We start from the raw sequence: 26,196 nt of genomic DNA, 5'->3' as shown, positions 1-26,196 counted from the left end.
ATTTTATGAAAACTGAAGTGAAATGGTATTTAATTGGTTACTGTTAATAACTCATCATTATGACTAGGTAATAAGAAGTATAATATATAAGTTTGGAAAGGGAAAAATAACTAAGACAAACAGTTTAGACTTTGAATGTTTCCTATTATTTGATATTTTTATTAAGCAATTATGAAAGATGAAAAAGGGTGTTTCGTCTCATGCAAAGACATTAACAAACATTTTATCTTCTCTAAAGTATATTTTTTTTTCTAGTAGTCACATTTCTCTGGTCAGTCTTACAGATCCATCTTTACATATAGTAACAGTTTTTGCTTTTAAATTTGTTGTTTACAATAACAAGAAGCTTTCAAGGTTTACTTCTATTTGTAGTAAAAACATGTGTGCACACAGAGATTCTTCCTAGAAGAAACACTTCCTAGAAATGCTTACTCAACAAGTTATTTTATGTAGGCCTCATAATTGTCACATATTTTGACTTTTTACAGAAATAAGGATTGATATGTTCAAGTTCTAAAAACTGCAAATGAAGTTTGTTAAATCTTTTCAAGATCTATAGAGCTATGTCACATAAGATTGGCAATGATAGCTTTTTAATTTGTGTAAGCTCTGTGGTTCAGAAGTTGCGTTTTCTGGACTTGCTGAACATTTATACATTTATAGTCAGTTAAATTTTGGGTTTCTTTGAAGTGATAGTTCATCTTCACATATGTACTTATTTATTTTATTGGTTGCTTAAATGATTTTTTTACTGTTATGAATGGGTTCTAGGAAGAAATCACACCAATGCTGTGTCTTGGGGAAAGACTAGACTATAAGTGATAGAGTACAAAGCACCAGCTTGTAATCCTTCAAAACTGTTGTTTCTCTTGTATTTTTCAGTTCTGGATGAAATTTTCTTACCTTTCCCTCAGAAGGTGAAAACAGGTTTTTCCTGGTAATTGAAAAAAAAATAAAATTAAATTACATCATTGATCACCAGAAAAAATTAATTAGTCAGGGATAAATCTGAACTGATGTGGTTTTTTAATTAATAGAAACATGTGATGTTTGTGATGTGTCCTTGATATAGTATATATCTAATTCCCTTCAAAAAAAAAAGAGATAATTTGATATAAATAGTCTTTAATTCTGTAAGCATATAAATTTACTGTTTCATAATTCATTTTTGTCATAATCTCTTCTCTTGTTTCATATAAGTCCAAATACTTTGTATTTTATTTTTATTTTTTCTCAATTCTGTTCCAGTTTTTCTAATTTCTAGCAGATTCTATTCTGCTAAGTTACCTTTCTCCATTTGAAAATATTTGACAAGTTTTTAATGCTTGAAACAAATCAAACTTCCAAACATAAAGTATCTAGAAAGAGGATGTCATCTCCAAATAATTCATCAGACAAAAACCTTAGGGCTGTCAGAAAACATTGAGACTTTCTTACCCCTGAATTCCTTAATATGGGCATAATAGGCTATTGAAATATCAATGAAGAACAGACCTGAGACTTCAAGCATTTTGACTTTTGGGAGTTGGTAACTGATAACTTTTCAGCTGATGAAATGTGGGGGGTTTGCCTATATTTTTTTATATATATATATATTTTTTTTTTTTATATATATATATATATAAGTCTTCAGGATGCAATACTTTTGGAATGATATCTGGGTAGAAATGCTGTATCTTGCACTCTATTCACCAATAAAGGGCATAAGCAATGCTCAGCAAGAGAGAAAGGTGGATATGTCAGATTAGTGTGAAGATTAGGAACTGTAATATGTTCCCCAAGCACAGTCAAAGAATTTCTCTTTTTTTGTAACTCTTTTGGTGGTGAATTCTGCAGCCACAGCTAGAGCTGAGAAAGCATGGCCCAGCTCCAGCTTAGAAGACAGAAAGCAGTTTTTGGGTGGTTGGAACCTACTGCGATAAACTGTGAAAGCAAACAGTGACATAGGGCAATAGATGACCTGCATTAGTAAGGTATTTATGTTGATACAAGACAACATGTAATTACATTTTTGGCTGTAAAATAGTGTTAACAGCCAGACAGGTGCTACTGGAAAGTGAGAAAAACTTTTTTTTCCAGTATTCTGTAAAATTTTCATTTGATGGGACAGTTCTGAAGAAAGCTCAGTTGGGAGCTGTTGCAGGAATCTAGCTGATCTACAGAGATGCTATTGTATATTTATAATCAAGTTTATTGGATAAAGAGAGGAAACTAGGAAGTAATGATATATTAATTTTTTTAACACTTTTAATAAATGGTTTTGGAATTGGATAAATTAAATAAATAAATAAAATAAATAAATAATAAAGCTTTGAGAAATTGGGGTTTTATTCTTCTCTCTTTTTCTGTCTTCCTCTGTCTCTCTCTTCTGCTTTTGTTACAAGACAATGATCTAGCAGTCAGTCCCTGCAGGACCTAGCAATCTGCTGGGCCTGTAAGACTAGATGAGTGTAAAATAATGCCAAAAATATAATAATATTAGTAATATATATTAAAATATATATTTATTTTTTTTCTGTGATCTTTCTGAAGATAACCTTAAGGATCAGTGATGTCATTAAACTGCTTCACTTTGTCATAAGTTTCAGTGTTACTTCAGTGTTTTAAATAAACATGATTCTTTGCATGATCATTCAAAAGATACATGATGTTTGATGAAATAAGGTTTGTTGGGACATTTTTTCTTGGGTGATGATTCATTGAACAATTAAAAATAGAAAGCTAGAATGTTTCTAGCCTTGAGCACAAACTCATCTCTGGTGCCATCCTGGTACATTTTTTTCCACAGACAAGAAAGCTGCCTGCAAAGAGAAAATTTTTGTTTTTGAGTCTTGCGAGGATTTGATACAGGTCCCTTCAGGCCGAGTACGTATTATTCACAGACTGGTGGCCTCTGAGGGTCTCAGAGGTACGACCATTTGTCCTCTGAATGATTCAATCTAACATTTTGTTGAGAATGGATCTTTCCCTCTTCTGAGTACTGAAATGAGAAAAGAAGGAAAGTATCCATTCGAGACCCGGGGTTCTCATTTCCATCTGTCAACATAACAAATGGCTTTGTTTTTACATGGCAAAACATTTGTTCTTGGAACTAATGCAGACTAATTGTTTTTTTCACGAATTTTGAAACTGGGCAATCAATTTGACAGAAAGTCTGTCCTCAGTTATGAAGTGTGAGGAAGGCTTGTTCAACAGTTGCATCCTTGATTAACCATGTACAAGTAATTATTGTAGTTCAAATGTGTTCCAAAACTTCTCCTTTCTACCTTCTGTCCATTATTTTATTTCTGAGGAGATCCAACATAGGACTGTTTGCTTTATGCACTTGTCTTATTGGAGATTATTTTATAGAATATAAACTTATTTAATGCTACAATACTTCTCAGAATGTTTTGCATGGTTTAGTGGAAGATAAAAATGAACAAGGCTTTTATTTTGAATTCATGCACCTACTCTGTATTTGAAAGCCTAACTTGAATGCATTTTGAACTTGCCTTCCTTTTATTTTTGTTATTTTGTTAGAAAATTACAAACTAATTCTTAGGAGGAAAAAACATTACAGAGTTTTGTTTGTATTATTTCTAATTTCTCAATTGCTTGTTACTGTTCTTCATTTGCAATGTGGAATTAATTTATGATGGTGCTTACTTTTGCAAAGGTGAAAGATTATAACTTTGGTTTGAAATTACGTAGATTTACTACCTCAGTTTGGGACTTGCATTGTAAAGTGCATAAGCAGTGTATTGTGGAGCTTTTATGCTTCTTTCATCACCAAAATGACAACTATAAGTCTTTGAATGTATGCTTCTGGGAGGTACCTATGTTTTCAACTGTTTCTTAATCTTTAAATCTGTTCACATTTCCAGAAAGCTTCCAAAAACTTTCAGTGCAAACAGATTTGAGATTTACAGAACAAAATGCAATGGATGCTTGGGTTTGACTTGCAGAATTTATGTATAAATGTACATTATCATCATGTATTATAAGTAGAAGCTGATTTTTATAGAAAGACCTGCAAGTCAATGGGTAAAGTGTTTCATTTTGGCAGAGTTGCATACACTTTGGCAGAGGAAGTTTATATATATGCAAATATAATGCAAACTTCCTTTGTTGTGTTACTAAATATGAGCATCAATAAGGACAGGGAAAAAATGCATGAGTAAGACAATGGAAAGAGAATTAAATTATCCATAGTGTCTTCTATTCTATAGAAATTCTTATTGTACCTACTAAAGTCTGAAATATCACATTCCCTTGTTCGAAGACAATGTTTCCTGCTTTTCAGGGTACATAAGGCTGAAGGGGGTAAATGCTCTGCATTTCAAACCTGTTAAACCAGACCCCTTCGATGACCACAGTTTCTTTGCTCTTTTTCCTCCTTTCTTTTACATGTTGAAATGACAGATTGTGTAAAATACAGGGTTTTTAAAATATGTGTGTATTTATATATATAGACATATTTTTATATCTAAGAATGAATATATATATGTGTCTATATGTATATAGTTATATAGATGTGCATACATATATACATGTATGTGTACATATATGTTAGGAGCAGTCTGCCTCTCTTAAAAGGACCAGCCTCACTAAAACAGGAACAGCTGAATGACATAGAAGGGTGGCAGCTGAGGCTTCTTGTTAGAATGACAGCCTGTTAATCCAGTTTGGCTTTTTTCCATGCAATGAATTTGTAGCTGTTTAATGCAGCTCATATTTCCTCTGCTACTCTCTGCTTTATTTCTAACACACTAAAAGCTCTTTTGAAGGATTATATGTTAATAAAGAGAACTGCATGCTACATTGTATATCTTGAACTAACTAATGCCAATTTCTTTTTTTTTTAAAGAAATGTTTTTCTTTTTGTGATGTTCTGTAATGTCCAGATTCATTAAAAGTTAAGCACGCTGTCACTCTGCTGGGGAAAAAGAAAGAAACTTATTAGAAAAGTTGATGTGAAATCCTTCTCTTCTTTCATGTTTAGTAATGTAGAGGTTAAAGTCTTGTTTGCCCTGTGTGTTCCTTTGAACATACCACCATTAAATTGTGGAATTTGCATAAAGTTGGAATGCTTTATGTGTTGTCCATAAACTACACTGGCATTGTTAAGTAAAATAAAAGTTTGGATATTTATGAAACTTTTACCAGCTAGACCACTTGAAAGAGTAAAAACTGGTAACTCTCTTATCTCCTTTGTTCTAGCTTAGGAACTCCCTTAGGAACTAATTCTCATTTCCTAGAAAGATGAGACAGACTCTTTGTGCTGTGGTGCAAGGTTGTAGGCTGAGCAATGAGTGTCTAGAACTAAGGTACCATGAAACTGCCTTACTGAGAAGAGTGACTGTGCCATAGATTTTCCTTTTCTGGACTCAAACTCTCTGCTCAAGCTTTTTCTTTTTGGTGAAAGGTCTACTGCTGGCTGTGATGCTCACTCGACCTTCTTGTGTATTTTGTAGACAAGGATGAGTGTTCGAAGGACAATGGTGGCTGCCAGCATGAGTGCATCAACACAGTAGGAAGTTATGTTTGCCAGTGCCGAAATGGATTTGTGCTACATGAAAATAAACATGACTGTAAAGAAGGTAAGCAGTAAGGTATTTGAATGGTTGATTACACAACTGCCTTGCAGAAAGCTTTCTGCAGCTCTCCTTTCAAACAAAAGAAAGGAAAAAGTATCTTGGTAATGGATCTTAGACATTTTAGCTTAAGCACTCCAGCACCCCTCCCCTTTGCAATCACCTTCATCCCCAGCATTTGTGTGGGCTGAGTTTGACATCCACAGGAATGCAGTTTGGAAAACTTGGGATCATTGGCAGAGAGTGCTACTTTTAACAGTTCTATGAAATGTAGAACGTTTAAAGTTTTGATAGAGTATTATCTAAGGCTGTATTAAACACAGGGGTAGAGTTTCTGGAGAGAAGTCTGGTAAAGCTGTCATTTGCTCCTATCAGTAGCAGGTAGTTTCCTCAAAGTCAGGTTGAAACCATCTACCCTTTCTAGGTTTATTTTAGGGGACATATTCAGACAATCTAAGTTCCAGTCAAATCCCTATGCATCTTTCTTCCTGTTGGCTGCCTCGAGGTGTGGCTACCTCCAAGAAACAATAGGCTTTGGGACTTAAGTAGAATTTAGATTATCTGCAAATGAACCTCAAGTGTGCAATATCACATAAACTACTGCAATTTCTCAAGGTTGTTTTCTAGCATAGATTTAATTTGACTAAAGACATACCCTTTGTGAATAATTTGCATTTTCACTGGCTTTAGAATGATATTTAGAAAGCAATTTGAGATTGTTAAAAAAATAAAGACAAAAATGCCTTCTTTTAGTTCTGTGTACTAGTGGTTCAGTTACAATGTGAATGACTAAGCTGTTCCCCTTAAATACAGTTTAGTCTTAGCTGTTCTCTCGTATATATATCCATAGAAACTGTTGTTAAGAAATCAAAATGATTGCTCTGTAGCTGCAATATGAAAATTAGCAAAAAGAGAAAAAAATAAATTGTTCAAGAAATTTCTCTTGTAGTTGGAGTAGAAAGATTTTTTCATATAGATTTACATAATTAGTTGTATGTACGATGGGAGAAATATCAAAATATTTGATTAATTTTTAATATTTATCTTATGTTTATTCCTTTATAATTCTTTTTCCAAAAAAAGGCCATCTATTGTAAACAACAGTGTATATTTCACAGCAATCAATAAACAGGCATGCTGGGTTAATGCTATTAAGTGTGTGCCTGATGGGAAGAACATGATTGTGCACTCTGAAGAGCATCCTTACCTGTCTTTCTCTAGATCCTTTCCATTCAGTGGGTGCCCTGAAAAATATAGCATTTTTTTGGCTACTTCTGAATGCAGAACCCCAGACTAACTGATGCTATCACTGTTGGCACAGCTGAGTGTGAACAGAAGATCCACAGTCCCAATGGTATCATCACGAGTCCCAACTGGCCTGACAAGTATCCCAGCAGAAAGGAGTGCACGTGGGAAATCAGTGCCACCCCTGGGCAGAGGGTCAAATTGGTGAGTTTCTGGTGACTTTTCCTTTTTACCTTTTCTTCCACCAAGTCAGCTTCTCAAATGACTGCTCAATTATATGAAATTGTTACTAAACTTTACCATCAGTTTGCATCCCAGACGTAAACTATTTTAGAAACTTGCTGACTCCTGTCCATTTCTGGCCAACAGGGACTACTTAATATCATGAGCTATCATTCCAGTTTATAGTGATTGGGAATATTCTGGACAGCAGAAGGCAGGAGGAATACTTTTCCTCCTGTCAGAATTCACTATATTGTTGTTGCAACTCATAAAACTTCTGCAAAGTTTTGACAAATGTGGCAGAGACCATTTAAACAACTCCAGAAAAAGCCAAATTTGAATTATGAACAGTACTCTAACACACGCTTTTTATATTTCTGGTCTGTAGTTTTTGAGGAGGAAAAGAAGATGCAAAAAACCCAAGAATCTGGATTTCTCATTTAAAAGTGGCTCCAAATTTTAGCATAAATGGCTCCAAATTTTAGCATAAGTAGAAGAACAGACTGGACTAGATTTATGAATTTTGTGTCCAGCTGGCTGAGGATGATGCTGGTGGCTGAAGACAGGCTAGCATAGAACTTTACAGGTCTATGGAGGTTACGTAGCCTCTGTACAAAGCTGCAGGCATGGTCCTACCTAGGGGGCTTTTTTCTTTGAGCTCGGTCCCAGTGTTCCTTCACTGTCCCTCTGTACTTGGGGAACAGCCACAAAAAAAGCTGGCCTTACATATTTTAAAATATGATAAATTGATTTTGTGACAGTTTTGGAGCAAATAAAGTTAAGGAGAGAGCTGTCTCTACTTCAGAGAGGTAGAAGCAATAGCCACTATTGCACTATTGATGCAGGGATGAAAGGGATATTGTAATCTCATAACTGCTGACCTTAGCCAAACCCTAACCCTTTGTGCTGGTTTTGGCTGGGGTAGAGTTCATTTTCTTCACAGTGGCTGGTATGGGGCTATGTTTTGGATTTATGCTGAACACAGTGTTGATAATATAGGGCTGTTTTTCTTGTTGCTGAGTAGTACTTACATAGAGCCAAAGGCCTTTTCTGCTTTTCCTACCGCCATGCCAGTGAGGAGGCTGGGAGTACATGGAAGACTGGGAGAAGACACAGCCAGGACAGGTGACCCCAGCTGACCAAAGGGATATTCCATACAATATGACATCATGATCAATATATAAAATGGAGGTGAAGGAAGAGGAAGGGGGGATGTTTGAAATGATGGTGTTTGTCTTCCCAAGGAACCGTTATGTGTGATGGGTCCCTGCTCTCCTGGGGATGGCTGAACACCTACTTGTCCATAAAAAGCAGTGAATTAATTCCTTGTTTTGTTTTGTTTGTGTTTGCAGCTTTTGCTTTCTCTATTAAACTGTCATTATCTCAATCCATGAGTTTTCTATCTTTTACTATTTCAATTCTCTCCCCAATGCTACTGGTCGGGGAGTGAGCAAGGAGCTGCTAGCTGGGGTTAAACACTATACTGTTACTGGTGCTGATGTGAGATTTATTGATTCCTGCTCACCAAAAGTAAAACAGTTAAACTATGCTGGGGAGTTGGCAGGGGTTGGAAAACGAGCGGTGTGCATATTCTGTCCATTCCAAGGGTGAAAAATAGGTTTTTCATTCAGGCGGCCTTCCTACTGCTACTTCTGAGCAAGCATTCTGGCTGAATAAACCAAAGCCAACCAGGCATAGGCATGGGCACGTTGCTGTGAAAGCTCTTCCAGTACTTATAATCTCAGCAGGAAAAATTTAAACATTCAGATAGAATTTTCAAAAATATCTCAATGATTTGGAGTGTGAGATCAGCTCCTCTGTGCAAGCCAGTAAGGTCAATTACAAATTCTGTGTGTATAATATCTTTAAATTGTGTTGTACAGCAAGGTGCCATATCAATATTATTGTATTTGTATTGTATGTTATTAACCATAATTCCACAATGGATCAATACTTTTTCTTGGACTTTCACACTGTATTTAAGTTTACTTGTCATAGGTTATTTGTTCAAATTGAACAAGGAGATAATTGATTTTTTTCATGGTAGCAATCCACATTAATTATTGAGTTGTGGTTCCTTTTTTGAGAGGGGTGTTTGTACAGAAACTAATATTTTGTTGTGATTTCTCTCACTCTGATAATCATTGAAAAGTCTCTTCCTGAACAGACTAAAGTTAAGCATTTAGTGCAATTAAGAAGTCTATGAAAAAATAGATATGCGCTTCAGAGGTTTTAAATGAAACCTGTAGATAAAGATGGTTTTGAAAATGCGTGAAGCAGAGAAACCAATTTTCACAACCTAATCAACCGGATATTTATAAGAGACAGACTTAACTGTCCCATTCGGGCAACTATCCATAAGTGCTACCAACATATCTACTCAGCTGAGTGGTATAGATAGAAGGGGCTCAATGTTCAGAAGCAATATGTAACATTTCTGAACACCATTCCCACCAAGGACACAATTAAAATAAGGACTGTAGTCATGGTGGGGTAGGAATTCAAAAGTATTTGTCCCAGGAAAACAGGGTGTGATTTATTTATACTAACAAAGGATTTTTTGTGGTCATCATCTTTGTGGGACACAATATAACATGTACTGTGTTTGTGCATGCTTAGGAATCCCAGCGAGAAGTAAAATATTAAAAATAATAGGTGTGTCTTACAGGTCATGGTGAGATGTGCTTCCTGGAGAGTGGTTGTTTTGTTTGGTTTTTTAATGTTGATAAGAAGTGAATAAAACTGATATTATTTTCCTCTAAAAGAAGATGAGGCTCTGCAGGGTGCTCTTGGATTAAGTCTATTTCTCCCAGTGAGTCGAAGTTGACTTGACTCAATACTATGTATAATTAACTCCCTTACTGAGATTTAGTCTCTTAGCTTTCTGGGTTCTTTTTTTAATTCATCAGATTTTATTTACATGTAAATGACAACACATACTTGATGTCACAAAAGCAGGATGGCTGACCACAATTTAAGAGTAGCAGAAGGGACTGCTGTATAGCTGTTTTCACTGCCTCTGCAGTTTCAGTCCCTTAATGTAAACCCCAAAATTCTCCTGTGAAATTCGCCTGCATTCACTGCGTCATGCGGCTCTTCACAAAACAAAAGTTTTATTCTGAATATTGCAGCTCTTTGGGCAAAAAGCATTGTGTTAGCTCTTTAGGTCAGCTGTTAATGTAAATTACCATCACATTTCACACTGTCTGGATTCCACAAGGGATTTGGTAAGTCATTTGCTTTGGTATCCCAAAGAGAATGCCTGATTATGATATTTGCTCAGTATTTGATTAGTTTTATTCCTTTTAATTATTTTTCTTAATCTTTTTGTGGTTTTTTTTTTTTAATAAACAGTTAGCTATATGACTGCTCATGAGAGAAGTTATACTCAGTGTTTTTATGCTATTTTAATGAAAAAAAAATAGATATTGAATTTCACCTTAAATTGTAGGTTACTCTGAAAATTTACAAAGAGGTATATGTATATTCCTTTTCAGTGTTTTAGGTTTCCTGTTGACATTTAGCCCTGTTCAAAAAGTCTTACCTGAAAACTCTTAGATGTCCCCTTGAAATAAATTTGTTCAAATCAGTCTATTGTTGGAAGACACCCTTCCGTTTTTAAGGAGGTTTTAGTTGTGTGTGTGTTAACAGTTTCTGTCAGGTATGGCATACACTTTTTGGAAATGCCTGAAGTTTTTCCTATTAAATAACCAGCATAAGTTTGTTATTTTTCACAATGCTTTTGCTAGCAAAAAGGTGACCTTAGTATGGAGGGCACAGCCTGAAATATTGTTAGTGTTGTAATAATAAAAAAAATAGATCTCTAGATAATAGATTAGAAAATATAATTTTCATGCATAACCCTTCATGTGGAAATGTCATTCTCAAAGGCTTTAGTTGCAGTGAAATGTAAGTTTTAAAAAACAGAGAGGGAGGTCATTATGTTTTGCAGATGTTTCAATTGATCCTCAACTATGCAAGGAAATAGTAATTTCTGACTTTTTGCTGTTTTGAATGTTGTGTGAAATTTGGAATAATCCTACAAACAGTGCAAATTCAATAGAAAGGCCACTGTATTCTAGATTTAATTTTCTCTTATAGATATTAGTTGGCTATAAAGATTCTAATGCCTGTCTACATGAAGGATGATGCACTCTTGAAGTTCACTATCTTAACTGTTATTCCACCTTCTCAAGACCAATATGTTACTCAAGCTACAGGCTTGTAGAGGCAGTAATGTTAAATCTGTCATCTTAACTATATCTTTGTATTCTAAAGCAGATTAACATATGTAGCATGTAAGTACAATAAACGCAGTAGCACAATGGATAATTTACTTTCTTTTTCTCCTAGATGTTCAATGAATTTGAAATAGAACAACATCAAGAATGTGCTTATGACCACTTGGAAGTGTTTGATGGTGAAAGTGAAAAATCACCAATCCTTGGGCGCTTATGTGGCAATAAGATACCAGATCCTCTTATTGCTACTGGAAACAGAATGTTTCTCCGCTTTATTTCTGATGCATCAGTTCAAAGAAAAGGCTTCCAAGCAACACACTCTACAGGTCAGAAATCAGGATGTGCTTTACTAATAACTTGCCCTTCGTTCTTCAGTGGAAGATATTCAGATACTTCTTTTATAGAATGGGTTGAGTTCACAGATAAGACAATGTTACAGCTGAATCTAATGGAACCTTAAACACAGTAGGAAAAGTCTGAGACTGTAGAAAGTATCTCTAATATTTTAGATGTCTCTTTCTCCCTGTCTCTCTCTCTCATAGGTAAGCAATTAAAAGATTTTGAAACAAAGTCTGATCAAAAAATGAAAGAGATATTCCTTAGGATTCATGACGTGAGTTCCTAAAAGCTTTGGTAGCTTTTCACTGTATGTGTAATGGCAACACTTAACTGGGACATGTGATGCACCTCCATTACTTCCCTGTTCTAACTTAAACAAAAATCTGGGGTTTGTGTAAAAAGCTATTTCTGTCCAGTAGTGCTAAAAAGGAAAGACAAACTGAAGAAGAATAAGAAAAAAACAATACTGAAACTTTCTTAGGACCCTTAGAATGTAATGTCCTTCATATTTACCATTTAATTTTCTACTTTGAGAGAAATCACTGAAATTGAAAGTAGTAGTTTACAATTGTATTAATAGAGTTCTTAGGACATTTTCAGTGTGTACATTTCTTTCCCCGACGTTGCTTGGCTTACAGTGGCCCCTAGTGCTGAAACTCTGAACTTCCAGTGCCTGTTGTAAGATGAGGGGGTTTGGGGGTTTTTTGGCCTTTGTTTTCATCTTCAACTGTAATGTCTGTCTTTACTTTTCGAAGTTCATTCTTATTCATCCAGTATTAAATATTAATGCAGAAAATATTTCATAGATATCTGTACTACTGGATAAGGTTTAATGACAGCTAACAGTTATTAATAGAAGATAGTAACCAACATGACTAGTCATTTTTGATGTAACTTGATGTCACCCAGAGTATTCATCAAGTTGATGCATAGTGCTCAGCTAACAAATCCCTATATATCAATACTGGCATTTTCTCTCATTTTTGTTTTTTCTTTCTTTTTTCTCTTCTACCTTGTTACAAATAATTTTAAAACTTTAGTTATATAATTTCCCTTTCAGAGAAAGACAGTAGACAACATCATATGAACACTTCACTCATGATCTGCGCCTTGAAAGTGAAAAATTTAGCTACCCGTAATTCAATTTGTTTTTCTCATGGAAAATCCTTTTTTACAAGCATGGCATGTTTTACCTTCCCTACTGCAGTAACCGTTTCCCTTACATGCAAAATTAGATAGAAGTGGTAATAATGAATCTTTTTTTAATTACCTCAGGGTATATAGTTAAAGGTCTGAACTCTTGTTAGAATCTAGTGTTGTAAAACTACTGCCTCATTTATTCTACCCACTTCAGTTTGCAGAATTGGAGCAGTCAATGTGTGAAAGAAGTTCAGATGTATACTCCCTAACTTCTAAAGATTGCGAGTTACATTATGACTTCCTGAGTTTTGTGTGCTTTAGTAGGCACAATAGTGCTTTTCTGAGAAACTGTGAAGAGTAAAATCTACCCAGTTTTTAAGAATGTGGTAAAAAATTATAAAGTTTGTCTCCTTAAGAGAGGACATTTATTTCTGTCAGTTGCTGTTGCACAGACTACTCCCTCAGACGAACACGCACCACCAGCATGTGTTTGGAGGTAGCGTTTGAATGAGAGACAATTCAGATCTTGTAGTCTTTTCCTGCAGTGCTGAGCCAAACACAGATTCTCTGTGAGAATTTTATCTCTGTGTTATGGACACGTGAATGAATAGGCACCTAACAAGTGAATGGCCAGTGGATTGTATTTCCTTAGTCTGTCTTTTCTAGCAAATAATAATTGATGGTATGCAATGGAAGTAGACAAGATTGTTTGATCCTGCATAGCTGTGCAGACAGACAGGGAATGCTGAGGAAGCTGCTCCCTTCACTTTTGACCCGTTGGCAGAACTCACTCAATAAAAGGACTGGTGCAACATAACAGCAGTAAAAGAGTAACTGGATGCTATGCCCAGAGATGTCTCTCCTCCTATATTCCTGGCATCTTCATGGCTTAATAGCCTCTTACTCCAGTAGATGCTGTTGATGTTTAGTTCCCTTTTGAGGCACTTTTTGGCTTGAAGTACTATCCAATTTCAAAATTTTCATGTAATATTTCAGAAAACAGGATAAAAATGTGGCAGCACATGAAGTAAAGTTTCAAAAACTAGGTTAGATAGAGAGGCTTCCCTGAGTGAAGAAAAACTTATAAAATGCTGCATAAAACTTATAAAAGTGCAACATAGTTTTAGAAAGAGATTCTGTCATATTTTCTCCTCTCAGAAAAGGCATAACCCATCCACGAGGAATTCAAAAAAATGCTCCTGACAGAACATTAAACATCATTGCTCAGGGAGTGATCTGTTTGCCCTAACACAGGCATCTAGTTCTCTTCTGGACAGCATCATTTATGATGCCTGGCCTCCAGCCACTGCTGCAGGAGGTTGCAGATCTGCTGTAGGTCCTATTTCTATCTGTCAATGCTGGGAGGATATCTCAGACAAATATGGGCATCTCAGATGTCACTCAGTTTAAAGTGTCTGTGTTGCTTCCAAAATAACTGTAATAATTCAGTATGGCAGTGCTGAATCACATTTATAATCTTATTTCATTAGTTCAGATGGTGTGGGTTTAAGCTTTTCCCATCTGTCTGGCTTGTTAAACAGTCAGCACACTAGTGCTTGATTTGTTCTTATTTCTGTAAAAAACCTAAAAGTCCTTAGAAAGGTCAGGAAACAAGAAAGGATTTTTGCTCCTTAGCTGGTCTAGAAAATATCTTTCAACTGAAACTTAAGAATTTTAAAAATTGGATGTATTTCTTTACAATCAGATGTGTACATCATGCCTAAAGCTGAGCAACCATACCTGTGTGTGGAAAACATGATGTATAGCGCAGTTAGGTTAGTTCTGGTACCAAGGCTAAGCAAGTGCTGTTGTGTGGCGCTGCTCTGTTCTGTGCCTGTCCTCATGCAGTTCTGCATTGTGAAGGCTGAATGTAGACTTTTGAAACCACAACTTAGTCATTATGAAATTGAAAATATGACTTGTAGTTTCTAAAATCAATACTTTATTCTAAAATATGAGGCTATAGTCCATGAGAGAAGGGCAGGGAAAAGGGAATTGCCATATTCTGTGGTTGTCAGTATGGCTACAATTTTTCTTTAAGCTACTGTCCACTGTAGCAAGAAGAGGGAAAAAATATAGACAGTTCATTAAACATTTTCTCCGTAGCAGCTGTTTGATGTCTGAGGCAGAGAGATGTTCCTAATATTGGCAACAGTCCAATAAATAAATCACACACCCAAAACCAAACAAAAAAAACCCCAAACGCCTCCCCCCCCACCAAAAACAAGAAAGTACATGAAATCAGGAATAGGAGAAAAACCCAGTATATTAGAATATAAATGAGAAATAACTGTTTAAACTATGTTATTTGACAAATTTTTATCACGTACTCCCATCTGTTCTTTAAAAGCAAAAAAATTTGAAATTTCAGATTAAACAACAGATCATGCATAGTGCATTACTTATGTAGTTTATATTTCCTGTTTTGATTTCTTCATTTCCTTATTAATAAAACCCCCACACGTTTAAAAAAATAAGGATTTGGTAATTACCATTATTAATTCCCAGCTAAAATGTTACTCCTCATATATAACATTATATTTTTAGTGTTGGTAGAGTCAATGACACTAAAGTCAAATTAATTTCTCTTCACCAAAGCTTAGAAATGTTTGAATCTTGCAGTTTCTTTCAGGTTATTATAAAATGATCAATCAATAATATCTACATTTGATCAAAATGCAGGTAGAATTATCTGTTCGTTTACTTATAAAAATTGAATCCAAACTTGTGAATCTCAGATTTTTGTTCAAGCTCATCTGCACTTGATGCTTTTTGGGTGCTGTAAGAGATGATTTCTTCTTGATGAGAAACCAAGACTAAATTACTCTGCATTGAAATCTTTCTACTTGTAAATTAAAAAAGCCTCCACCCACCTTTTGGAACCATAATAAACAATGCATTTTTTCCTTTAAGTACAGTTTTCCATCTATTTTTTGTTGTATTCTAGTAGTATTTTTAATTGGCAAATGTGTTACACCTATATATTTGAGTTACTGTGGAAGCTGAATTCACTAACTGTTTAGGATAGAATAGTTTTAATTATAACTTCTGAAGATATTTAGAAAGAGTAAAGTCCCAGCTACTGTATTTATTTTTAATTTTTTGCTCAGTGCATTTTCAGCAATTTTTGCTCTCCAGCAAACTGACTAAATTTATTCAACTGTATTTGAACAGCTTATTCAACTATACAGTAAAGCTAATTCATATTTAAATTATGAAGTCTTTGAGCAGTTATAAACAAGCTCTAAAGCCCCACATCCATTTTGCAACTGTGTAAAAATAGAGATTTATGCTGAAATAATGGTTTTGGCAGAAGGCAAGGATCTCCTGCCAAAGTCTTGCCTCAAGAGCAGGCTTTCAGCTACAAGACTTTCTCTGGTAGTAGCAGCTTTCTTCCAGCCATACTCTTTTGCAGGGAAAGGCCTGTTCATGACCATGAACTACACAGCAAACAAGGTAGCAAGCTTGGCAGTGGCGCTTAGAATTGAACTCAATCTCCAGGTGCCACAGTGTGGTTAAAGCTGACATTCCTGTGAAACATGAGATTTTTGAACTTAATAGCTGACTACATGTGCTAGAGCTGATCCTCCCTTGTCACTTGCAAAAAGTGTCGTTAATACATGTGGAAATGTCATCACTGAAATGCGGATGCGTTACTTACAGCACCTGTCTTGGTCACAGACACCTCTCAAGTGCCTGCTCAAAGACTACCATATCGCTTGAACCACATTCCTTTTAGCTTTGGTGTTCCCTGTCTTTGTCTTTCACTTGATAATTATGAACTGTGTTGAAGTCTCTCTAGTTATGAAACGATTTATGTAAGAAAAAACTCAGAACAATGGATTAGTATTTCTGCTGGGTAGTATTTCACTCTCAGCTTGTTTGATTAGCCTGCTTGTGGCATTATAATGCAGTCAGCCTGAATGAGACTGGGCATCTATGAAAAGAAAACTCTAATTTGCACTGAATAAGCTTCTTTGCCTTTTTTTCCCATCCGTTTAGAGTGTGGTGGTCGGTTGAAAGCTGAAACCAAGCCCAAAGATCTGTACTCACATGCTCAGTTTGGTGATAACAACTATCCGGTTCAGGCGGACTGCGACTGGCTTCTGGTGGCAGAGCATGGCTATCGGGTTGAGTTAATGTTTCAGACTTTCGAGGTTGAAGAAGAGGCAGACTGTGGTTATGATTATGTGGAGCTCTTTGATGGTCATGATAAGACAGCAGTGAGACTTGGTCGATTTTGTGGATCTGGGGTAAGTAATCATGTATAAAACTTTTTCTTTTATTTACATGACAAAAAGAATAAGAAAGGAAGAGGAAGGAAAGGGTCAAGAAGGGATGAGGCACAGTTATTACACCTTATAATGAAGATTCTAGATTATCTGCTTCAGGGTTTGTTTGGTTTTTTGTGGTTTTTTTTTAATATAAATTTGCAGGCTTTGTAGTACAGTCATTCCCTTGAAATATTTTCAACAATAAATATTCTTACTTATTTTTGAGTGAAGTATTGTAATGTTATGTTAAGCTTTAGGTAGCTGGCAGTGGAGTGTTAATCAGCACCCAAAAAACATGTAGCAGCTTTTTCCCTTACATAGAGAGAAATGTATCAGGATTAGAAAGTATCACATCAAAATTCTTTCAATTTGAATGAAGAAGCCACATTTAACAGCGAGAGGGGCAGTTGGGAAGTATTTATAGTATGCTTATCTACTACTTAAGTCTGATTTTAGGGAAAAAAAAGTACTCTTAAACTGATGATTAATGCAGGCCTTAAGAAAACCTTGAAATCCTATATGCATCTCTGACATGTTTTAACTGTGAGACATGGAGGAAATTGCCAGGTGACATCGTGAAAAGTCTGTATCCTATTTCTCCTTTTAGACTTGCATTGGTCTGTCAGCTGCTGGCCCTGTGAAAGCTGGTGCAATGATCCCACAAGTCCTCATCAATCCTTTATATGTGTGCCAGTGCAAGCACACTTTCATACATATAGCCTTTGCCTAGATAAATAAATTCCTAGCCTATAACTGAGAACTGAATAAGATAGAAGTATTCTGTCTGATGATGTCAGATAGCATCATGTGAGACACGATGATGCATATCAGGAAAAGAGAAATATCTGTAAGAAAAACATGTGAATGAAGGGGATAAATACACAGAGTGGACAGGTAAATTATTTTTTTATTAATTTATTTTAGCCACCAGAAGAAATTTATTCAGCTGGAGAAGCTCTTCTACTTCACTTTCACACTGATGATACAATCAACAAGAAAGGATTTCATATACGATACAGAAGTATAAACTATCCAGATAGTGTGCACACCAAAAAATAACACAAGAACCTCTATGCCGGAAAAGGAGAGTGAGAAAGTAAGAACGCACAGTAAAAAGGAAGGAGGACGTGTCTTTTTTTTTAATTGAAGTTATTAGCACAAATGTTTAATATAAGTTCAGTTAAAATGCTGACTTACAAGACCAGAGACTGAAATAAAAGAAAAAAAAAAATCACTTATCCCAGTGGAATAGTCAAGATGATGATGTCCAGGCTCTGTACTTGACTGACTCTGCAAAGCTTGTGAAAGGACTGTGCATGCAGGGAGAATATAAGAGCTTTTGTTAATGATTCGACATTTGCTAGAACTGCGTGCAGATTCAATCAGTTGCATTCAAGGGAAATGACCCTGTAGACCGTTCTTCCTTCTGACAATTGTGTGGGGTCTGGGAGGAAAAAAAACTCTTTTAGGTCACACACTCAAAATACTGTCCTTCTATCTAGTTGCTTTGACTTCGTATCCTGCATAGAGTGTATACAAGGACTTGAAAGAAGATATGAAATGGGAAGGTCTTCCCTTATTGTTCTGTATTTTTTACAAGTTCATCTGTCATATCAGGTTATCAGTGTTTTAAACTGGAAAATCCTTCTTCTGAAACATAACTGATCTATAGAGTATTTTGTTTTACTAATAACTGAAAGTCTGAACTGTTACATCAGTCATCACTAGTGACCAATCACTGGTTGACTGAATTTGAAGAGTTAAGCATCTGGAAATGCTTGGTTTACTGGCTAAGTAAGCTATCTCTGATGATGTGCTCTTATTTTGCACTGAATATAGAAAGAGACTGAAAGAGTTGAAAACCTGTCCTGAATCAAAATTAATATCCATGCAAAAGAGAAATAATAAAGGATCATCTTGAACTCCTCCTACAGAATTTGTTTTCAGCAGTACATTTGAAAATACTGCTAAGCTTTATTTCTTCAAACTTTTTTGTGAATGAACTATTTGCCTGGTTTAGCTACTCAGAAATGAAGCTGTAATAGTATCCAAGAGGGAAGTTTCCCAAAGACAGGGTTTTTTTTCTGAAAGTAAGTATATCTGTGATGTTAAAAAGCAAAACAGAACAACAGACCCAGGATTAGTTTGATATCAAGAGTGAATTCCTATGGTGCTATTCCATGAACATTAAAACAAAAACAAACCAAGAAGTTTTAGACTTTTGAGCCAACAGTTTGCAGATCACGAATGTCTCACTGTACCTGGCTGCATCTGGAAAAGGAAGGCTTTACTGCTTCGAGGGAAAGTGGATTGCAATGGCAGCGCTATTCCTGTGGAACAACTACTACTATTGCCTTAGAATCCTTGCACACGATCAGACAGATCTTCCTGTAGATACATCTCTAATTTGATAAATAATTGGACAACTCGATCATCTTAGAGTACATTAACAAGAGGATCTTCAAGCAAAAGCCCCATCTTCAGAGCAAGATCATCTGCTGTAAATACAGTGACCTGCTTTTGATGTAGAGACATGTTACATTTAGAACTGAGATATTCTATGTGCTTTAGGCCATACATGACTTTAGTCATAATGTATATGCATTATGTAAGTATTGTATGAATGACTGCTCCAGGGGAGTGAGAGGTATTGTATGGGTGAAAACAGCATTGTTTCTTTATGTGCCAAGTTCTATCAGGACCCTGTTTGACTGTAGCAACTTTTCTTTAAAGGCTTCATAGACAGATAACAAGGACTTCTAGTTGGCAAGAATCAAGTTTAAATGAAGTATTATGTTTCACTTACAAGAAATATTATTTTGATATCCTTTGATGTAAGTTGCTACTCAGATTAGCTTAGTTTTTGTTTCCTTACTATGAACATACGTTGGCACTAATAAATCTGACCTTTTTTATAAAAATAAAACTCAAATGTCTGTATATGTGTCTTTGGTTGTTTTACAGCACTGTTACTTCTCATATATGTTTTCCTTTTTAGACTGCTGATATGTGTGAAGTTCAAAAATTTAATAATTTCTGTTATTTTTATAATGCTGCTCCACTGTCTTTTTGGTTCATTTTTCACCATGATTGCACAAGAAATGAACCACAACCATTTTCTCCAAGGTCTTTTACTACAAAATTCAGCAGAGATATTACTGTAGTTAAAAAAAAAATAAAATATGTATTCTTAACATTTTTACGTAATTTATCAGCTGGGTGGAATTCCAATGCTTAAACTTCTTACAGGAAAAGCAAGCAGCAACGGAAGCAGTCTCTCCCTGGTATGGTTAGTCAAAAAGAGTTGGGAAAGGCTGAGGCTGAGAGCAAAAGCAAGTTTCCATGTTATCTTTTTTCCACTTTTCTGTTCCAGTCTCCCCCTTAATATTATCTCTCTTCTGTTTGCTAAACAAAATATTTTAAATCTTCCTTATCTCTAAATTTGGCTTTCTTATTCCCCTCAGGGTTACTTTAACAAGCATATGGTTGAGCCAAGATCATTATTTTTTTTAAGGATTTTTTTTGTTGTTGATTCATACAGACCCCTGTATAAATCCCACTGTCCCAGGTTGAATAGTGCAACTGGAGTGGTTGGAGAAGAGTTTAGACTGGGTAAGCTGAGGGCAACACAATATAGTGTATTTCCAAAACCCTGTGGAAGGTGATTCTTTACAGTCATGTCAAAGTATTATTTTTGAGTACTGCACATCTGGTATTATTCCACATGGAATGTGTAGGACCCATAAGAGAGTAGCTACCATAATTTTGAATACAAAATTTGATTTTATTTCTCTAATTGTTTATTCCTTTGTAGATCCCATATGCTTAAGAGTGGTGAAAATGCAAAAGGAGTTCTTAATGATTATCTTGATGATAAATGGACCATATGGATCATATCTTTGCATTGGCTGTGATCCTAGTCTGTGCCTCATGGTGCTATCAGATGCTATTAGAAACAGCTATTTACAAGTCTTAGGAGGTTTTTCCTGATGTAATGAAAATGACATATGTAATGAACTCCTGACTTAGGGGAAGTATGCCTTATAAATAGGCTAACAAAAAAAAAGAAAAAAATTGTTTTGATTTTTGAAATAGTGAAAAGCACTATGGGTTAATAAAAAAAAACTTTGAAATGCAGAAATTTGTTCACAACATATTCATTAAAGATCTTGCCTTTTGTTCAGCAGTCAACAAAACAGACACAAAATTCAATTCTAGCTTTGAGACCTAGTTACAGTGCATTTACTGGTAACATTCCGAGCAGGGTGAAGATGATATTCACTTATTCTGCTTCCTGTTTGACATAAACTTTTTTGACTGTTGCAAAACTGATGGATTTAAATTACTTTTCCTGTAGCATGGAGCAAAGTTTTCTTCTCAACTACATAAAGAGCTTCTGACATGGGCTGACTCTTATTCTTCAGTGTTGTTAAATTCAGCATAAGGTGGTATGTTGATGGAATATGCTGGTTCTGTGTGGCTGACTGGCTCTTGGAAAATTTGTCTGCAGCAGATCATATTCTGTGATCAATATCGTGCTCAGATAAGGTGGAAGGTATGCTTGTGAGAGGCTTTCCTTCTGTCCTTAAAAGAAAAAAAAAAGAGACAAAAAGTAAAAAAATAATAAAAATCATGAGTGAAAGCCAGTTAAAATGGTTGCCTTACATAGAAGCTGTGAAGGTCAACCTGAAGTGAATAAAGCAAGGTAGGTGCACACACAGAGGATATTCTGTTCATTGCTGGCTTTTTCTTCAAGTCTACAACATATTTGAGTAATCTTGCCTAGTTATGAGACCCATGAAACAGTGAGTTGACCTAAGCATGGTTGAGAGCCAGATCAGATCCTTAACACAGTATTGCAACATTTACTTTTTCTTTTAAAGCAGATTGCTTTTGAACCACTGTAAAAATTAGATTGATTGAGTGAAAGCTTTATCCAACTGGGGAACCAGTTTTGCAATTTTGCTGTGTTTTCAGGGGTGCAAGTGGCACACCTTATTTTTTTGTAACCGAGGAAATTGTTGTTGACCTCACCTCACAGACTGTGTGCTGCAGCACCATAGAGTGTGGTCACTGTTGAGGCACAGTGGAACTTTCTTTTATAGTTAAATGGTTGTGTTCTGCCAAAATTTGCAGATCTCAGAGTTTAGGGACCTGGTATGGGTATATAATTTCAGGAAAGTATTCAGTCTTAATATAGACCTGGCCGGTAACCAGAGGGGAATTTTCCTTTGACTTCAGGTCTTAAATTGGGTTCAAATGAATAATAGGAGAGGATAGTTTATATCACATTAACACGTGATCATACAGATCAACCTTATCAAAGGACTTGCTCTTATCTTGATTTTATCATTGATGATTATGATTCAATTATTAAATGATGCTTCTAAAAAAGAAAGAGGACCCAGAACAAAGAAAATGCCAGTAAAAGCAAAATATACAGATACTACAGATGCAACTACATTACATTAGAAAAAAAAGGCCTCCAAAGTCAACACTGTTGCTGATATATTATTTTTTCAATGCATGCTTTATATTCTTTAAAAATGCTTTATGCTGTATTGCTTTCACTTACCTGAAGGAACAGTTAGATAATTAATTACATTGCTTAGTGAATTTTTCAAGCAGAGAACTGGAGATAACCTAAGAAATTACTTGCTTTGGTCCCTAATGGTATATATTCAGAGTAACTACCTGTTTGTGAGAGGGCATAACACTGGGCTATAGCTCTTTCAGATTCAGGGTTTTTTTCCCCTCTAGTACTCCCAAGTTTTTCTGCTCTAAGCCGAATACTTGGTGTGAGATTTTAATGTTATTTCACGTGATCTAATTCAATTAATCAAAATAATAGGCAGCTGATTAATACTGTTATTTCATGGGATCAGAGTAAATAGGGTCTCATTAAAACAAAAAGAACAAAGAAAAATGCACTTTGCAAGTTATTCCTTGTTAGCAAATGTCCACATTTACCCTGGTTTCTCATTCTGAGTTCACAAAGTAAACAAGATGTGGCAGTTGCAAAAAATATTTAGGGTATAGTTTTGGATTAACAGTGAAAGGGAACAATAACAAGGCTCAAGTCTCTGTTTTGATCCCATCTCTTCAATTGTTTTCTTTTGTGTGTTTTATTTGTAACCTATCAAATCTCATCCAAATCCAAGATTAAATTATATTTTTATATATATATATAAAATCTGATTTTGGTATATATAAAATATATAAAGTATATATTTTATATATATATATATGTGTCAGATTTTGTGTGTGTGTCTTCGAAGACCTTCAGATGTAGTAATTCTTCCTGTGTTGTTGGGACTCCTGGAAAGGATCACTGAATTTTTACATATATGTTAGAGTGTGTTTACCATGTGATATCTAGATAACATCTAGAATAAAAGTAATGGTAACATTCATTAGGAATGTAAAGTCTTTTTGAGCGTGCTCAATGACCTTTCCTCTCCCTCTATGGTAATGCTACAATCAGTGCTTTCTAGGCACATGTCAGGTAGGTAGCCACACAATGAAATGCAATGAAGGGAAGTTACGATGAAAAGCACATTTTGGCTCTCATACAGCATGTGGTTCTCACACAGTAGAGTGAGATTGTTTAGAGCATGTTACGAGAATATATGTAGAGAAAAAATTGAATTTGAACAATACATTGTGACTAATGAAGAAAAACGACTTCTCTTACAATAGATATAAAACAATAATGATCTACACTTGCAACCTGGAAATTTTGAGTCAAAATTTGAAAGTAGAATCTTAATATATAGCTGGTGCTGACAATTGTTGAGATACTTTTACTAATATGATGCTCTGAAGAGATGGATGGACAAAAGCTGACTTTGAGATGTCTTGAGATATTAATATGCTTGCCTGTTTTACTTTGTTGCTATCTCTTTGGATGGTCATGGTACAAACACTTTTCATTAGTAAAATCCTTGGCCTTGGCTGTATTATATAGGAAGATCACATAGAGGTGAAAAATCACAGAATCACAGAATATGCCAAGTTGAAAGGGACCCACAAGGATCAATGAGTCCAACTCCTGGCCCTGCACAGGACTATCCCCAAGAGTCGCACCATGTGACTGAGAGTATCATCCACATGCTTCTTGAACTTTGTCAGACTTGGTGCTGTGACCACTTCCCTGGGAAGCCTGTTCCATTGCCCAACCATCCTCTGGGTGAAGAACCTTTTTCTAATATCCAACCTAAACCTCCCTTGACACAACTTCAGGCCATTCCCTCAGGTTCTGTCACTGGTCACCACAGAAAAGAAATCAGTGCCCCCCCTCTTCCCCTCATGAGGAAGTTGTAGACTGAGATGAAGTCTCCCCTCAGTCTCTTCTTCTCCAGGCTGAACAGACCAAATGACCTCAGCCACTCCTTATACACCTTCCCCTCAAGGCCCTTCACCACCTTCATTTTCCTCCTTTAGACACTCTCTAAGAGCTTAATATCTTTCCTGTATTGCAGTGCCCAAAAGGACATACAATATTCAAGGTGAGGCCACACCAGTGCAGAGCAGAGCAGGACAATCCCCTCCCTTGACTAACGCTGACAGTTCCTATCCAGATATACATTTACACCATAATGCACCTAAAATCCTGTAGTATCCTCATGGAAACATGCTTTTTGGATTATTTTCACATTGTGGGAGAACAACAAAGAATGCTGGACTAGCTGCAGCTCTAGAACACAAGCGGTTTTTTTATATTTATAAATCAAATAGGCCATGACAAGAGACCTGATCATGACATACTTTTCCCTTATGGATTCTAACTTCTTTTGCTTTCTATTTTCTTTAGTTTGAAATAAAGAATATTACCTATTGATGTAATTAGTTACTTAAAAGTTCTCATTGTTATTATGTCAGCACAGGAAATGATATGGTGAGGACACTGAATAAAACATCTTTGGAGTATTTCTAGGTAATCACAGTAGTAATTCAATATTTGTCCTTTTAATGTGAATATTCTTTGAGATTGCTGCATCATTGACGTAATATTTTTTAAAATGTGCTTTTTACAGTAAATAAATCCTGAATTTTCTTAGTCAGTTTGATCTATAGGAACATAAAAATATTTTAGTGTTAATCTGAGTTTATAACTCTTTAGAAAATAGGCTGATCTAGTATATCTTTAAAAGAATTTTTTGCAATGTTATAAAGGAGGATGGTAACATTTGGGAAATTACTGAGGGCTAAGTGAACTTGGTGTGTGGTAAACTACCATAATGACTATTAATGTTGAGGCAGGGAGAGGCAAGCAGGGAGGGGCAGCTCTCAATGTTGTTTACAGAAAATCAGACTCTCAAATTCTCTATTGCAAAGAGCATGTTAGTCTTATGCTTATGTATAATCACAATGGATGTTCTGCTGAGAATGTTTCAAAATACTTTTATCATCCTCTGAATTTCCCTGTGAAAAATGTAGGTCAGCTCCGTGAAATCTTTGACTGGAATGATACAAATTAAATGCCACAAGGTATCAAATACATTTATCTTGTCAAAATTCCAAACATCCACTGAGAATATGCTATTCTGCAATGCAACACAAAATTGTCCACAGTAGTTTTATCTTGAAAAACCATTGATGTCTTTCTCTTCTAACAATTTTATTTATATTTTTATGGTTCTGTTCAATTCACATTTTGTTAATTTTGCTCTCTATAGAAACGTACACTTGGATATTGCAAACTTTTTTAAACAACCAATATTTCACATTTGAGGATGCTTCAGGTTATAATGTTAATTTAGTAAAACAGGTAAAGACTTAATTTCATACAGAGTATCAGTCATTAAACAAAATGGTTTCGATCTGCAAGCCTTTTTTGAGAAAGCCTAATGCTTTTCAGAAGTGAAGGAAACTTTCTATGTTTGCTTTTAGGGTTATCTTTAACTACAATGAAAAATATATGTGAGAATTATAAACAGAACTGAAGGAACATCAGATTCTAGAGGGCAAGGAGTAGTGTTAAATGTCAGAGCTCTAGGGCAGTTTTCAGGTAAGATAGTTTATGATATGCAATAATACCTAGAGGAAAGTTTCAGAAAGTCTAGTGAAAATACATATTCTAATGAAAAAAGCATTCTGAATAAAAACCAGAATGTCTGACTTTGATTTTATTTTATTTTAGGAGAAGCATTGGTTCAG

At 35.4% G+C, this 26,196-nt stretch overlaps 1 protein-coding gene across 1 annotated transcript in view; it reads left to right on the top strand.

Moving 5' to 3' along the window:
- Positions 1–19,963, top strand: part of TLL1 (tolloid like 1) — a 132,278-nt gene extending 112,315 nt beyond the window's left edge. The window contains exons 17-21 of the mRNA XM_027676769.1: positions 5,457–5,582; positions 6,898–7,025; positions 11,397–11,610; positions 16,766–17,016; positions 17,962–19,963. Of these exons, the coding sequence (XP_027532570.1) occupies positions 5,457–5,582; positions 6,898–7,025; positions 11,397–11,610; positions 16,766–17,016; positions 17,962–18,096 (854 nt within the window). The 3' untranslated portion in view covers positions 18,097–19,963. The remainder of the gene's footprint in view (positions 1–5,456; positions 5,583–6,897; positions 7,026–11,396; positions 11,611–16,765; positions 17,017–17,961) is intronic.
- Positions 19,964–26,196: the final 6,233 nt, after the last annotated feature.

This window comes from Neopelma chrysocephalum, unplaced genomic scaffold, assembly GCF_003984885.1.
Source record: "Neopelma chrysocephalum unplaced genomic scaffold, ASM398488v2 Primary Assembly neopelma1_42, whole genome shotgun sequence".
In the NCBI taxonomy this organism is placed as follows: domain Eukaryota; kingdom Metazoa; phylum Chordata; class Aves; order Passeriformes; family Pipridae; genus Neopelma; species Neopelma chrysocephalum.
This window is presented reverse-complemented; position numbering and strand designations above follow the sequence as displayed.